This window comes from Fulmarus glacialis, unplaced genomic scaffold, assembly GCF_000690835.1.
Source record: "Fulmarus glacialis isolate BGI_N327 unplaced genomic scaffold, ASM69083v1 scaffold42246, whole genome shotgun sequence".
NCBI lineage: Eukaryota > Metazoa > Chordata > Aves > Procellariiformes > Procellariidae > Fulmarus > Fulmarus glacialis.
Genome location: NW_009220780.1, coordinates 16,781 through 34,886, shown reverse-complemented (window position 1 = coordinate 34,886; position 18,106 = coordinate 16,781). Strand labels below are relative to the sequence as shown.

The 18,106-nt window shown below is 33.6% G+C and overlaps 1 protein-coding gene across 1 annotated transcript in view; it reads right to left on the bottom strand.

The window, feature by feature from the left end:
* The window catches only part of LOC104079012 (ERC protein 2), a gene marked incomplete at both ends in the record, with an annotated part of 47,761 nt that overhangs the window by 15,237 nt on the left and 14,418 nt on the right, over nt 1-18,106 (bottom strand). The window contains one exon of the mRNA XM_009580879.1: nt 4,831-4,968. Coding sequence (XP_009579174.1) covers nt 4,831-4,968 — 138 coding nt within the window. The remainder of the gene's footprint in view (nt 1-4,830; nt 4,969-18,106) is intronic.

Sequence of the window (18,106 nt, the reverse complement as noted above, 5' to 3'; positions counted from 1 at the left end):
AATCTAGGACCTCACAGGTCTAATCTATTTGCACTTTATCACAGAAGCAGGAACTGAATTGCCACAGCATATAGCTCTATTATCAGACATACTCAATTGCTTATCTGCTCTATGCTGCTACAGTAGGACCAACTTTATAAATATCAGCTTCATGAAAGCAACCTCTTGAGCTGCTTTGGGCCAGTCCAAGAGCTGAGATATTCTTTGAAAAGTTTCTTGTTAAAACATCAAGGAAGCTGATAGCAGTTTTACATATGCTGATTTTCAAACTTTTTTTTTTTAATAGGAGTAAACTTATTTTTTTATTGCAATGTAATCTTTATTGTTGTTAAGAATTTTCAGTGCTTAGGAGAGGCTCCAAACTTCGGCGTAAACAACTGAAATGAATACCTTTTTCAGTTTAGTTCTAAAATGCACTCAAAAGTGACTAAAGTTGTGCTGATTCGTTTCTGATTCCTGACAAAAGAACAAATTATATCGCCAGAAAAATACAAAGATTAAAAGGAGTCCATTTCAGGAAATTTTGATGCTGTTTTACGGTGTCTACAGTAATTTCTTATTTAGTGTTACCAAGCTACCTAATCAGTAAATATGAAAGAAAAAGAAAATCAGAGACAGATACTTGGAAAAATCTGTTTTCATGAAGAATAAAGAGCCATATTTTCTAATTCAGAGCCAAAATCTCAATCTAAGTACTTTCAAGAACAACGCAGGAAAAACATAAATGCTCAAACATTTGAGTTTTGGACTTTAAAAATAGCTTCATAATTCATTCATATCATATGATCATGTTTCAATATATTTTTCTTCCTATAGAAACTAAGAAAAGCAATTAAATTCCATTTTAGTGAATTGTGGTTAACTAAACTGGTATAAATAAATATAATTTCTATTTGAAAAGATCTTCCCATGATGCTTGTGGAGTATTTCCATCATTATTTTTTTAAGTAAAATTCTAAAAACTATTGAATTGACAAAGAATGAAGGTAAAGCCAAAAATTGTGCCTAATCTCAGAGTACAAAACAAAATGATATAGCTGCAAACTAGGCCTGATACAATTTCTAGGAAAAACAAAAAACCCCACAAACAAACAATGTATTTCCATGGAAATCAGGTATTCTTGAATGAAAGCAGCATCCTTTCTTGACAGCATTAAAAATTTAAATTGGTAGAAGTACTTATATTGATGCACTTGTTAATAAAAAACTATCGCTAAGGGTTCTTGATTTTGTCCCATTTGGACAAAAATCTATTTGATATTTCTACCAATATTTGCAGTGGAAAAAGTTAATAACTATTGATAAAGTCGGTAGGTCTTAAGAATGCTACTGCAGACAGAAATAGGGATAAGAAAGGTTAATCATTGAGAGCAGCTAGGATGAATTGGAAAGCTGGACACAAATAGAATGAGACACATATGTAAGCAGTCAAGGTATTTAGCTGCCAGAAGACACAAGAAAGCTAGACATAATAGTTCATTTGGAACTTCTAGAAGATGCCTACTGGCTTCTTTCAATGTATAAGTACATCCCAGAGACTACACTTAAGACTGAGAAACCCTACCCTTGAAAGCGTGGCCTTCAAGAAACTTACCATGGGAAAGGAATTGTGCATGATTTCTCTGTACAATAAACAATCAAAATCATACAGAGAGATGCTTTTACCTTGGAAACTTCCTCCTCGTTGTGTCTAATGCTCTAAGATCAAGTACCCTTTCTCAAAAGCTCACATTAATTCTACCCTGCAGTGCTGCTTTTCTCCTCTTTTTTATCTAATATACAAATGATTCCCCAACTGTAAAAAGATTTCCCAGTAGCACACAGTGACTGTTCACACATTAAAAAAAAAGAAAAAAAAAAAAAGTCCACCAGAATCATCATGAAGTTGAAGCTTTATAACATGATTCTCTCATAAGCAAATTTAGCCAAAGAACTTAAAGGGCAGGGCAATATTTGAAGTCTTTTAGAACTGGTATTCTATATTCTAGATTTTAAAGTTTATCATCAATATTGCTACCTAGAATGCCAGCCACTGTAAATCATCCAGTAACTATGTAGGAGCTATACTGTTACGTATCTGTTCAGAAACTGGACAAATATTAAAGATTTAATTAATAATTTAATTAAGTTTACAGATCTCAAAATACAGAAAAATAGTCATAGGAAAATAACACAAATTCAAACAAATGAAAATTTTCTGTTAAAATTCAAGCCGTATGTTCCTATTCTAACACAGACACTAATTTGCATAACGATTTGGGCACATCATAAAATAATTGACACACTCAGTTATAAAGCTCATTTGTAGTAAAAGGTTATTATTTAATAATTCTGTGTATCTTTTCCTTAGGTTAACAAAGTAGTATTTCTGAAGTAATATAGAATGATAAGCATATTTATGTACAGAGTTCTTCCCTTTATATACTGCCACCTAAATTTTATAAGTAACAATCTCTCCATAAGTGATTGAAACAGTCACCAGACACCACAGCACAACTCAGCTTCAAGCCACTTCTCAAGCATTGGCTTACAAAAGATACCATTGCCTTAATCAGCTGCAAAAAGACAGAAATCTCTGTGGCAGAGGAAAACAACCCACAGTACTCATTGTATATGTGTCTCGGAGAAGCCTGCAAACACTGCAGGAAAGATGCCATTCTCAGCTGACTGTACGTAAGCAAAGTGACTACTTTGTACAGAATTCAACCTTAGGAATCCCGTGTGAGTTCTAATCAATTCCACTTGGAAAAACCACTAATCACACTGATTCTTTTTAAAAAATGTCTGTTCATATATATCCATGCAATTCCAAATGAAGTAGACATGAATTGCAAAAATACATTTCAGAGAAGGATCTAAATTTATCCAACTTTTCCAAAACATTAAAACTTGCATAATTTATCGGACTTTGAACCTTTGTTACAGCAATCAAATTAAGCTGGACACAAAATTTCCATACCCTCAGGGTCTCTAGTGTTGTCACATTTCAAGTCATCATATACACAAAGAAATTCTATAGCACAATTTTGAAACAAACTCTGGGACAAATCCTTACTACAATATTCAAAAATAATGCATCCTTAGTAAAATTTTACAATGGGTATGTCTGAGAATAATAGAATATTTTATTTTCAGATACATACAAAACTTCTTCAAAATTATAAAAACTTTTACATTTATTTATTAGTTTACATTTATTTCAGAATGGTACTGGTACAATTTTAGAATGGTACTAGTACAAAATGACTTGAAAACAACTAATTGCCATTCATTAATTTGGGTTAGGTTTTAACCCAGTACTTCTTAACCTTTTGTATTTCTGGTAGTGAGAAGATGACTATACACATTCTATTCAATACCTTCACGCTTGCTGCTTCTACTATGAACCCCGTAATTAATTTAATATTTTCAACGGAGAAATACATTACAATTGAAGACAGATTGCAATTTAGCAAATTACCCCAGCTAAGAAGTATTGCATGAGTGCATTTTCTCTGAAGTGCTGCAGACATAGCTGAGGCAGAAAACGGGATACAAGATTTCTTTGGCTTTTGACGATCTACTTCATGCTCAGTTGCACAGGAAAACTGGCAAGTTTGCAGTGTGACACTCACTCTGCTTTCTACATTGACAACAGTAGCATGATGGTTAAAGGACTGTTTTAAACTCTCAGCTGCCTCTACGGGCATTTTGGGAAAGTGACAATGTAGACTAATCCAGAAAAGACAGTTTACAAACAGGAAAAACAGATTAAAAAGTACTTCGTGTCATTTTTTAATAATATGCTGTGAGATTGGTGAGCACTGTGTCCATTTAACAAAATGCATGTAGTTTCTTTACTGCATAAATGCTGTAAGCTTATCCACATGAAGCCACAGAAGTAATAGTAATGCCAACTTTTTTCATTGTTGTTGACCAAGCAAATGTTAGTAAAGTGATTAAACATACAAAGAAATAAAAAAATCCAACATTAGCATTTTAGGTGTTAGTGCCAACACCACAGTGGCATTTTAAAGTCACATACAGTCATAAATACTTTCCTAGGATTACACACTGCAGAATGGCACATCATAGTTTAATTAGTTGCACTCACCTGTGCACATTTAAATGATATAATTTAAGATCTGTGAGCTGCAAAAAGTGGATGCTTGTACTCATTTTTTTGGCATATAAATTCACTTGGATTATCTCGTATTCAAAGTTAACTGGAAGAAAAACCCTGACCTCACTGAAACTGGTAGGAATGCTTCCACTAATTTAAACAGACCAGATTTATCCCTTCTGCTAGGTATTTTCAAATTAAAGGCATATAGTTTTTAAAGAAAAAAAAGTAATTCTCCATTTTTTAATGAAATACAGTTTCTCTTATAAATTAAGTGTAGGAAACCAATAGTGCTAACAGCAAGCCAAGGCAACAGTTGGTACAGTCACTTGCTGTTGGCTCTTCAGTTAGGCTCCGCTTAACAGACAAAAGAACAGGATAATCAAGATCACATAACCACAAAAATACCCAGAACTCTACCTTCTTTAAGTCAGGCATCTGTGACTTTCAGTTTTTTCAGGGAACAACCACTCATCCCACTGACTAAGAGAAAATCTTCCAGTGTCCTGGGCCATTTACAAGGACATTTAAAAGGACATCCATCTTTACCTCAGAGTCCTGTTTCAGTTCATCAGCCAGGAATCACCCCTGCTCATCCCACCAGAACAGACCCACCTGCTTTTCTGACAAGGCCCATAGGCTTTCTTACAGGTGCCAACTTAGACATTTTCTGGACACACTTCACCCACAAGAGCAGCACATCATGCTGTTCCATGAGAAAACATTACCTTTTCTGATAGAGCTTCTTCTAAGGTTGCTAGTGCTGTGTCTGTGTTACTAGAATCCGTCTGCAACGACTTCACTCTGTCTTTTAGATTAGTGAGCTGTTTGTCTTTGTCCCTAAGTTGTTCCTGTAGATTTTCAATCTGAAAATAAAAACAGATATTCATGAACCTTGTCTTAACATTCAAAGAAGGACTTGGGTGCCAGGATCAATTGAATGTACACATATCACATACATGATACATACGCCTCAGTACACTGCCAAGTTTTTACATGGTATAAAATCAACAGTTTTTAACCTGTGCCCTTTTTATTTTGTTTTCCTTTGCTAAAAAGTATCATTTTCTAATAAATTATAGGAAAAATCTCAGTGCAGTCAGGTATTTTATTATTTAGATATTTTCTGATATTAATCACTTTAGTTTAAGGTACTACATTATCTCAGTAATTCAAAGTATGTATGGAATTACCCCTTTACATTATTCTAGTTGCAATAAGAAGGACTAAGAAAGGGAGAGGCAAAGCGAGTTCAGTGAGGAAGAAGAAAGATGATAACCCACCTATCTAAAAACCTCTTCTTCCACGATGCCCTGCTGTAAAGGAAACTCACCTGGACAGAGATCAGGATGTTTATGTTTCAAAAAGCCAAACCCAGAAACAAAAAAAACCCCAAACAACCCAAAAGCCCAAAGGCCACCATTTCCGTTCACTTTCTTCATCTCCATGAAGATTCAAGGTATGGCACTCTATTTTGGATATTAAAAGTGCTTTAAACAGGTCTAGTTATTCCTCTAACAAGTATTTAAACATACTGCTAAGATACCTATAAATACACTGGTTTGTTAAAGAGGTCATGATTTATAGTGATTAAGTCAGAAAGGTTTTGCACAAACAATTGTCCAGAGGACCATGTGGATTTTGGAAGTAAATCTGAATAAAAGCACTCAGCTTCTGATTGTCATGGCAGTCGTGTTCTATGGCTGAAAGGCACTATGACCTTCTGGGCATAATGCAGAGAGGACGTGTGGTTTCTCTTATGTATAAAATCTTATTGCCTGTCAGAAGAATCAACTTCCCTTCATCCTATGCTCTCAGTGCCACTCACTATTATGCCACTGGCATAAAACCAGAATTTGTTCCATAATACTGATCACAAATAAATAGTAACATGAAAATTAACTAGTCTATTATTTCAGTATGCCACTTCATATAATACAACAAAATATGCCTAAATCCATAAGGTATCATTTGTTGAAAACTGCTTTTAAATATGCTGTTAAAAGTAGACAAATTATTACTGTCAACAGAGATTCAAATTCTTACCTTCATCAATGATTTTACACTTTGTATCACCTTCTGTTGCTACTGAAATGCAGTTTTGCTGTTCATTTCATAAAGTAATGTAATTTTTCTCATGGCCAATGTCATTTCCATTTAAAGCAATTCAGATTTTAACAGAAGCAGGATCCTTCATAACTACTGTTAAACTGTTTTTAAAGATTCTTTTACAAACTTGAAGCTGAATTCAATGCATGTGCAGCTCCACAGAAGTCAAGAGTTATGTCAAGAAAAATTTGATCTCGATATGCAAAAATGTATCACCATAATCAAATACACTTTAATTTTGGGCATACTTTGGTAAAAATTCTCCTACTACATTATTAATGTGCAGGAAAAAAAGCCTGAAGTTAAGTTTGACATCATATATTTCTATAATTAACAAATCATAAAATCCACAGTACAGCTGTGTGCACTGTATAAAGTTCGTTTAAATAAATGTAAGTTTTAAAAGAACTTAAATAAAATTTAAAATAAAAGTAAAATAAAATTTGAAAGTAAATTTGAGGCGCACACTCCAGTTAGAAATTCTTTATAACAGTATGGCAAATACAAATATTGTACCTTTTTTCTTTTTTTCTTTTTTTTTCTTTTTTATATACATAGTTTGGTATGTCAGATTACTGCTATGGGCCAAAGATTCCACTTGCTCTGTAAACTATAAAATACTAAGGTATATATAGAAAGATTTTTTGGGAAGACCTGACACAGAATAGCTCACTCTTGTAAATGACCTCTTGTAATATTTTTCTTCGTGTGTGTATTTTATACAGATACAGAAATAAGATACATGTGTTAATGAGTTAAGAACTTTTTATTTTATGGCATGTGTATTAGTCACATCTAAAATTACATTAACTGGCATTCAAAGGACTGCACACTATGTTTCTTTCTTTCCTTTCATCCAAGTATTAATGATTCCAACAACTACCTCATGACACCCTGTGGAATACTTAAGCAATTGCACATTTCAGCTTCACCAAAATAATTTCTTAAGCAAAAAGGAAATAAAACAGGAGAGAGAATATTGATTACACGTTCTTTGAAAGAAAGTTAAGATCTGGTCCTTTATTATCATCAGCTTGACCTACCAATTCTAGGCACCCTAAATTAAAGTACTTATTTCCTATGCATAGTGCTTATCTGAATTCCACAGCATTTACACGATTTCCTTCCTCTTAAAACTAATTTAAAGTATGATCCAACCCTTAACCAAGAAAACATGTTCTAAAATTATTCAGCATTTACAAAATTCTTTCCTCAGAGGTAAAGTGAACAGGCAGCAAATTAAAAACATCCCATTGAATCTCAACTGCTTTAAAATAAGTCATTCAATGCATAGTCCATAGATAAAATAAGAGGAAAGGATCTGATTATTCTTCTATTTGTGCTATATAAATCTGAAGGAAATACTTTGATGGGAACAGGACCACACTGGGGTATGTGAAAGTAGAATCAGTACTGCAGAGTATGTTTGTTGGGATGGGCATGGGATTAGTAAAGATCTGCTAATGCAGACAAGATTTTATGACGAGTTAATCACAAAGAGTTCTCTCAAAAAGATTACAGGAGGCAAAGAGATTGAGCAGTCTCACGTGCTAAAATCTTGGAACTTTAGTTCTTCCTAGATTTTTTAAACCCAGAAAGAACAACAAACCCTCTGGTAACCTCTGTCATTCTCCAAATTATATTTGGATACAGACATATATGTAAGGATACAATTTTATTGCTGAATAATGACTTACTTTTGAGCATGCCTGAATTTTATGACAGGGACTGTTAAGACTTTCTTAATCCTCATGCACTTGTAATTTTATCTGATAGGAAATTAGTTACTCTGTAGTTTTGTTAATATGTAATTCTTACCTCTGTAAACTACTATGTTCCTGTGCCATGAGAAGAAACTGTAAGAGAAGAAACTGCTCCATTCTTTCTGTATTTCAGAAAGTGTGTATATTCCCAGAGCTTAAGACAGACTTCATTCCTTCTTAAAAAACAATACCCTTACAGATAAACGTCTTTTCTATGAGGCATCCTGTCAATAAACTTCAAGTGCTAATCTTGCCACTTTTTGGCAACGGTCTCAGGAATGCTTCTTAAATACTCAAGGGATTAAATTAAATCTCACCCGCAGACAGGCTTTAAAATTCTACAGTAACCCAACTTCTCAAAAGAAAATTACTTTCATTACCAAAATTAAGGTACTGTACTCTGGAATTTGCAAGAAAATTATATAATCAAAGAAAATGTTCCATGCTATAACAATTTGCCTTTAGAGATACTTTAAAGTATAAGAGAGTTTAAGACAGTGTAAGAGGGAACTTATCAGAGACTTCCTAGGCTTAGCTAGTGAAACCATAAAGTCATATACCTAAACTTAGCTCCATGTGTTTTCCTCTCTGCTCTGTATTTAAGTTTTAAATAACACAGACAACAAGTATTTTGTAACATTGTTTTTTTTAATCCTAAAATTCATTTTGCTCTATTCTAAATGTCTCTAGGCAGAATTCGTTGAGATTTGTTTCATATTAAAACACAGGTCATGCCTGTTCCAGTGAAGTAGATCAATAATATAAGATTAGTTTAATTTAAATTTGAAATTGAAACACAGGTGAGGAAACAGAAGTTTTGTATATATCGTTTTTATTATTTACTAAAAAAAAAAAAAAATCTTAATATTTTAAGACAAAAAATTCTACTGAACAATTTCCCAAGTACTGTTACATTCTACTTTAAACAGTTAATGGAATTTCGAGAAAAAGAGATTTAATAAACAACAGCATTCATCCAACATGAGCATTAGCTATGACTACTTTAAACCTTAGTATTCATTCTCAGATTTTAGCTGCTGCTTCATAGATACACGTAACAAAAGACAAAAACCCGAAACTATTAATTGAAACAGAGAAAAATAGTTAGGGGAAGTTCAAATGCAAATACTCTAAATGTCTATTTACACATAATTTATTTTTATTAGTAAGACTCATGATAAACGTTCTGTCTCATATGGTCCTTTTCAGACACATCTCAGTATATCCCAGAACATGAAACCAGCTTTGGTAGTGACTCAGTAAAATAGATGTATTCACAGATGTCCTAACATCTCCGTTCATTTACATGTGTGTGTGGGTGCATGCATAATTTGTAATGAAATACCCATCCTTAGTCTGAATGACCAGTTAGAAAGAAAAAAATGAAATAATTTTTCCCTACTATGACTGTAAAAATATTACTACCTGAAAGCTCAATATACAGAGGTATAGTTTTTGGAAAGCACCATAGATTTTTAGCCAGAAATTTTTAAGAATTATGTACAGTTATTAAATATCAAGTCACTCAAAGTATTTTGAAAACTACATTAACAGGCTTAACAGCAGCTATTTGAAGTTTCAGTTTGTGGGGTGAGAGGGGGCAGCTATCGCTCCATAGCTTTCCACTAAAATTCATTATATGACCTAAATACACTTTTTTAGTTTAAATAGGATTTCAATTAACAAAATGAGTTCATTGAAGGGCAACTTTTGCTTCAACAGTTTGACATTGCAGAATTGCCTTTTGTTTTGAAAGAGACTAGCCCCAAAAGTGTTTCATCATTCAGTACCACTACCTTTCACTTTGTTTTTCTTCCTTTTAAGTAGGTAGACAGACAAGCATTAAATAGGAATATTTTTTTCAAAAGTCAAAATACATATACATTTAGATTTTAAAAATTAGAATAAATGTTATATTGAAAAGTTATACTATAATATAAAACTCTTTAAAATATTATAAAGTGGGGTTTTGCTGCTTACAACTAAATATATTTATTAAAGTGTAAGATTTGCACTCATCTTTGGCTTTACCAAGGTAATTGAAAAAAAAGCTTGCTAATCTTATCATAACATGATAAAATACTCTTGGATTTCATAAGCAGTTCCAATAGCTTGATGATTTCTCAACAGAATAAAGCTTCTTACCTATAGTTGCCTATTGCACAATATGTTCTCAATTTAAAATATTTCCAGAGTGCCTTCCTGTTACTACCTTCCAAATTTATATTTGCCAAACTGGAGTAATACAGCAGTATTGTACTTAGTTCAGATTACAACATACCTCATGGTTCAATAATATCTTTTAGCTTTATATTCTTTCATTATTTTGTCCCACAAGACTTTCTTAAACATCATAGAATTCTGATGGCCCAAAGCATATGACCAGCTCAATCCTACACTGTCAATATGGTAGTGGATTACGAAATCAGAGACAGTAAAGGTATTTGTAGAGCTGTCCATAAACTTTACATAACCCTTTAGGTTATGTAAAACAACATTTCTAACCATGGATATGGTGTGTGCCCGAGGAAAAAGCAGCCTCCAAATCAATGGGTCTGTAAGGTTTTCACAAAAGACGATTGATCTGTCTGAATAGATTTTACCTCAAACTTCCTTCAGGACTACAGTTCAAAGTAGCAAAGTGCAGCTGCACAGTGACTGTCACAAAGGAGCTAATGAAGCAAATGCTGCTTCAGACATCAGCCCTCACATTAACGTGATGACAAGAGCAATAGAGAAGTGGCATGAGCTAGTAATCACCCTATTGCTACCTTCCCAACTCACATAATCCAAGCAGGAAAGAAAATAATCCTTCAGAATTTTGCTTTACTTGACAAGTTTAAAAAAACAGAAAGAGACATAAGACCATAATAAGAAACCAGAAAAAAAGGTAAACAGAGTATTTTTCCTGAGGTACACTCACATTGTTTCCATCCAAAGTTACAGCATTTCTATACAACACGTTTTCTGCTTCTTCAAGCTAATTGAGTTTTTGCCGTTAGGATTACACAGCTGATCAGATTAACACTGTGGTTTGAAAACTTACTTTTACGGCTGTTCATTATTCTTATACCATCAAAGACTTTTTTTTTTTTTACCCGCTACATCTACATTACTAAGAACCATCTGGTCGTGGCCATTTTATCCAATATAGCAGAATCATTTTTCCTTTTGCTTCGTTTGAAGTTGCTAATCTTTACACGCGAACTTGTCTCTAACAAAGTAGCAAGTGCTTTGGGCCAGGAGGATATTAGTTTATACAATGTTTAAGCAAATTAAGGCTTCAAATGCTTATTGGTGTCCTCACAGAAATACTGCAATATAAAATACTACATCATTTCACAAATGAAACTGAAGCATTTGTGGCATGATTTTTTTCTCAGTGAAATCAATTAATCTCTCTTTTTCATCACATTTTGTTGGGTAATGTTATTGCATTTTTTATTGTATTAATATATATAATGCCATTTTAAGACAATTCTGTATAAAATAGCTCCAATGAAACAACACAAACCAATAACTTACCTAAGACATACCTTTCTCCATACTTACAAAATGCTATTATTATCCAGTATTAACACTGCCAACCAAGAACTTTCGGGGAAACTATACCCTGTGGATTTACACTGCCCCTTCAATATGCACTGACATGATAAGTAAGCCCAGTATACCATTTCATAGAGAACAAATGTCAAGTCTTGGGATGACATACTAAGTACGACTAATTTTGTTAGGCAAGGCTCTGTGTAAAGACAGTTGTGAAAGACTGCAGAAGAATCTGATCTCTGCTTTGCTCAATGGCTAGAATAAATTCTCTTCAAAAATAAGCACTGTGAATTCAGCTGAAATTCTGAGCTAGAGAAAAGAGTGCTTGTTTCGTGTTTGTTACCACTTGTATTCCAGGACTATGCAAGATTTTATGAAAGCTATTCACTCACATATTTATCTCCAATTTCTTGTTAACCTGCAAAAACTGTCACTAACACACTAAATAAAGCATTAAAATGCATACTGCAAATTAACCCACATAAAAAGTTAACAGAAAAACAAATTGATATAATGGAGATGCATACTATATGTTTGCACCTGGCATGAAATAGTGCAGAAAAGAGAGGGCAACTCATTTTTGTTTATTCATAAGCAACAACTTATGAAGCTGAATGTGTAAAGTTACAATAGTGTCAACAGGACATGAGACACAGATTATCAACTGCATATACTCTTCAAAATAAATAAGCTATGCCATGTGTATGGCTAACTCCTTAAGCAATTGAATAAGGAAAAAAAATATCTGAAGATACTACCATTAGAGAGAAAGTGGACATGCAAGATGAGAGACAAAGATGACATCACGCCTCTAAAAGAGAGAATTGGAAATTATAACAAATATGTGAACAAAGACCAGAATATAGAAAACAGTACTTAGGATGAAAAAAATTATACTCTTACTACTGAACATTAAAGCTGTAGCAGCAACCAAATGTAAAGAAAATACCAGACAAACAAAAACAAGAGTTTACACAGATGCTGACAACTGGAGATGGGAATTTTCTAGGAATGAAGAAAAAAAGAAAAGGAGACAGGAAGGGAGAGGTATAGACGCTATGAAGAAGTAAGCAACAAACATTGGCAGCAGCATCAAACACAAAAGAAAAAGAAAAGGGCACTTATCATTTGATTTGATCAGAAGGATCAACAGTACGTACCTAATCACAATCAGGTCAAAAAACATTTCTAAGAAAAATATAATAAATGGTGTATTCAAGCCTTCTTGGCATTAAATTTAGTTCTACTTCAAGATATACACAACTTCTCTTGTATGAACAAAACCAAAACCTACATTCCAAACAGAGAACTAAAATAATTTCAAAGTCAGCGTGCATGTTTTTGAAAACTAAAGTCTGAAATATTTCAGCCACTTCCACCACTATTACAGCAAAGGCATTTGATGACAAAATTTAATATCATCATCTCTAAACAAGAGACACTCAACAAAAGACTGCCCAGAAAAAAATATCAAATAGATCCATAAATTTCTAACAACCATGAAGATAAAACCTGAATAAGATGGCAGTACCAGAAGTGGCTATCTCATCAATAAACTCCCAAATCTGCCACCAGAACTCTACCAATTCTGTTTCATGCTGAATTCCCCACTGGCACCAACAAGGCCTCCAGGAGGAGAGAGCAGAATAACGAGGACAGGGCATTCCTCTGGTTGTAGATGTTATACTTCCTGTTTGAATTATTAGTAATGGCAGAAAGCTCTGCTTTTTCTCTCAAACTGCAAAGTTTGAGATAATTTCAAAGCCATTAATGAGAATTCAGATATTTATTTTCCAATGTGGCTTTCAGTTCTGATTTGCTTTTTTTCTTTCATTTTAAAGAAACAAATAAGGCTGAAAATTTCATATACAATTTTTATACGTAGGTTAACAGTTGGACTCGATGATCTTAAGAGTCTTTTCCAACCTAAATGACTCTATGATTCTATGAAATATTAATAATTGGCCCCAATACTTAATTGTTATTTTGGAAAGGGAAAACAGAAGAACTCATATTTTTATTTATATTTTTGTATTTTTACAATGTCTGAAGTATAGTATGATTGCAATAATATATTGAACTTGGTTGCAAATACTTTATCAGAACTCCATAATATAATAGGGAAATGCATTTCTTGTATTTCCTTCTCCCATTGGTTGATAATTAAATGAACTGTTTTCAAAATTCTCGCATACTTCACAGGTACAGTAACCTGAATAGAAATAAGGTCTTCACAGATTTGCAGTACCAGAAGCCCATTTTCCACAGAAGCTCTACAGACAAAATTTCAGCCCTTGAACCCCTCTTAGCTTAGTCACAAAAACAGAGCTGTAGGGCTCTCTCACCTGAACAGGACTAATAGTTGTTTTTATACTGTAACTTACTACAAGTGTTTTGTCAGGTTTGCTTACACCAAATCTCTGTCCTAAGAAGCAAGTGATTTAGGAATACAGGGGTATTTTAAGGTCTAGAAGACATTCTTCCTACTAAACAGTTTAGTCCCATATGTTCACTCTGTCTATCCATCCGTTTGATAGTCCAGTCAACACATTCACCACAGTATGGTTGTAAAGATGCAAAGAACAAAAAGAATATCATTAATGAAGACATGAAATTCACATTGATATCAAGCTTCTGAACAGATGTTACACAGTAATTAAATGTTCCTAAAGTAGGCTGAGGAAAGCAAGTAAGTCAGTGGTAGAATCAAGAGATCTACTCACATAATGTGCAAGTATTTCCCATGTCATTATATGTTCTTTACGATTCAGTTTATTAAACATATGGAGTATCAGTAAAATCTTAAGGAAAACAGTATAGAAGCATAAAGTATCATTATGGTGTCTAAAGAAAATCCAATAGGATTGGAAGTTTACCTAAAGAAAGAAAAAATACACGTGCCCCTTAACTTGGGACAGAAACAAAGGTATAAAGAAGGAAAAGAATCTATTAACTGTTGATCACTAAGAGAAAATGTATTTCATTTACTGGGAATATGCAGCCATTGCATTTATTTGCAATAAAGTGCTATTACATGTGACTAGAAAAAAAAATTGTTATAAATGGAAACATCAGCCTACTATCTCATGTACATGTAGAAACTGAGAGCATCCTATTGCATCAATAAAGAGAAGTAAATGCAACTAAAATTGGGGATCAGAAGTGATAAATATCTTTTCTTCTTCTTCTTCCAAAACAAACATGTTTGTTTGTTTTATTGTGCAATCATTGCAGGAAATATTTCACCCATTTTTACTTACTGTGAGATTCTAGATTCATTCCATAATATAGGATTCAAATGTACAGGTAACAGGAAGGATACAGAGGAATCAACAAGCATTAAGAAAGAAGACGTGTGCTGAGTTTTCATACAGAGAGAAGAAAACTCCCCTACAGCTGCTTAGGTAAGGATCTGCCCTCAAGTCAGCTGATACTTTTACAGGGCTATAAAAGCAGGTCAGTGGGCAAACTGAGCCAAGAGAAGAGAAGGCTGTCGCACAGAAAGGAGCTCCTGGACTGAAAGCTTGGCTTCTGTTGCCAGACTCCAGCTGAGAAAGAGCTGGAACTTAATGCTAAAATTAACCTTCACCAGGAAGCTAGCCAAAAGAAGCCTGGCCTGATAATATCCACTTGTGTATCTGGAAATACTCAGTCTCTGTCTCCTTCTCGTCAGGGACCAATAAATTCTCAGAACAAAACAGCTTGACTCTTGGACTCTTCTAAGCAGGACTCACAGTCTTGTTAGACATCCAGTGAAAAGTTTTTGCTCTCAGTATATGTAGTTATTGTGATATAATTCAAAATGCAATAGGTATTTTCCAGATAGTAAATATAACAATACAAAATGGACTAACACATAATTCCGGTTATGACATACAAAGAGGTGGACATTCATTTTTAACAAGCTAATTCTTCTTATAACAACTGTCTGTATATATTCAGGGCCAGATTTTCAAGCTGAGTTGGTTGGGTATGAATTCCTACATCTCACAACATTTTACATGTTACAGGGTAATGACTGATTGCTGAACTTTTTTTGAAGTCTAGCGCAATTGCACATTGAGAGCAATATGAGAAATATGACCTGTATTACTTCTCCAAGCTAACCATGAAAATCACACCTTTCTGCTCAAACGTACATTTCAGGTATTTGAAGACATCTGACGATTTGTTACTCATGGCCAGTTTTGTATTATTTGGTGTAGGTGCATATAAAATAGGATATGTTAGCTTACACAAGAATTTTTCAAGATGATTTTGCATGAAAAACTGTTACATTATGTAGTATGTAAGCCAGAGAAGTACATATACGCTAACATACTCTAATGTAAACTCACATGTAGAAAAAAGCTGCTTTGGCATACTTATACTTTTAATACAAATCATTTAAGATGAACAGTGATACACCTTTTAGTTTGTATCTTGTAATTCCTATAATGTCTGTATCAATTGGGAAGACTTGGGGGCCTCTGCCCAGATTAAAAAATTATATCAGGTCTCATAAAAAAGTTAACAGATGGTGGGAAGAGAGAGGCAGCAGATAAGTTGGATAGACAAGTGTTGGGCAACAGAAAATACTGAAAAGGGAAGCTACAAAGGAAATACGAGTAAGAATAGGCACCTCAAGAGCTCCAGAAAGAGAGCAAGAGCCAGTTAGACAGTAGTATGGGAAGTCTTCCAGAGCAATGAACACAGAGATATCAATATGCTGGATAACATGAATGGGAAGTAGCACAAGGAAAAAAAAAACAAACCCAAACACAAAACCAAAAAAAACCAACACAGATGTGCATGTTGTGTGCATTATTTTAAAATACACAAATATATAAAGGGAAATACATATATAGAAATAGAGTAACATAAGCTTTAAAATAGATGACCAATCTGTTCTGAAAGCAGATTTAGGTTTTGGTATCCAAAGTATCACAAGAAAGAAGCTAAAACGCATATTACCTCATTTTAAATAAAATTATTTCACTTTACGATATGTTATTAAAGTCAATGTAGTTATTAAAGAGCAATATAACCCTGATAAATTCATGAGAAGCATTCATCAGTGAAAACAAGGCAGTAAAACAGAAACTATCTCCATCACTAAAAGACTAAAAAGAGCTTAGAAAAATAACGGAAGGAATGATTTACCATAACTTATCCTGAGTTATGATGTTACATACTTAGGAAAATTATTAAGAAAGGAAAACAGACAGACATCCAGAAAAAAAGATTTCTTTTTAATTACAGAAAAGAGCCATCATCTAGAGTTCTGAATAACAGGCAAAAACCTTACAAACTGTACTTCATTTCAAAGTGAAAAGGTTGAGCTTGTAGGGAAGCTGGAAGCCTGGCTTAATCCCTAGAGAAAATGCAATATTTTCATTCACTGTAAGAATCTGCTTCAAATCCTGCTTGTGGGCAGTGGAACGCACTATGATACTCTAAGATCCTTTCCAGGACTGTGGCCTATATTACACCTAGCATTGAAAAACCTATGGTAATTTAATTTCCTTTCCCATATGAAGCTATCCAATCACTTAACAGATCTCCTTGTCAATCTGATTTCATGCTACTCATTTTCTAAGTTTTACACTGTTCAAAATAATTTCTCCTCTTTTGTGATATTTATAAGTTCAGAATATTAGAATAAAAAAACTAAGCTCTATTAGTTTTAGCCAGATATCTGTCCCTGTCAGGTTCAACTCTTTCACATTTACATCATTTTTTTGACAATTAGATGTCTGAAATCAAGCATGGTTTTTCAGGTGGGATGACACAAAGGCCATCTAGAGAGAGGTTATCATCTTTTGTTCTGCTACTCACTATTTCTGCAGACAGAAATATTGGCAATTTTTACTACCACATCCCATTGCAAATACTCTTCTAAATTGATATTAATTGCTCCCTTCAACCCTCCTGGCATTAACTCTCCAAATTTCTTTTTCAGGCTAGTCACCATTTCTTTTCCCCTATCTGCATTTAAACTTTTTTTTTTTCCCCCTAATTGAAACACTGAAGATTATTGTCTAAATGAATATATTGAAGAAGGCCATGTCTCAGATAAAAATCTGCCTTCTCACTCCAAGTAAGTTCCCCTCATCTTAACTTTGTAGTTGTCCGTTTATCCTTTTTCGTACTTCTTCAATCAACTTCAATCTTCAATCAATGCTGGGCATTTTTTTTATTACCCGAAGGATTTTTTTACTTTTATTCTTGCTCTCTTATCTTCATTCTTTACATATTCACTCCAGAACTATGGTTTATAATAAAATATTTCTAGCCTAGAAAGTCACTGCTCCATTGAGATATCATATACATCTATGTGGACAACCCAGTTAAAGAATTAACACCAAATTTAAACTCTATCATAATCTATAATCTCCCAGTTTTTCTTGCCTATTTTTCATATACTTTTAATTTATGTACATATGCATTGTAATACTTTCAGAATATCTGTTTTGTTTTTACTAAAATCACTATATATTTCTATTGATGGCTTAGGGTTACCATTTAAATCACCAGCTTAAGTGAAAAAAAAGAATACCTTTATTTCCTTTCCTGGAAAGTTTAGAGAGATATTTAACATGCTTTG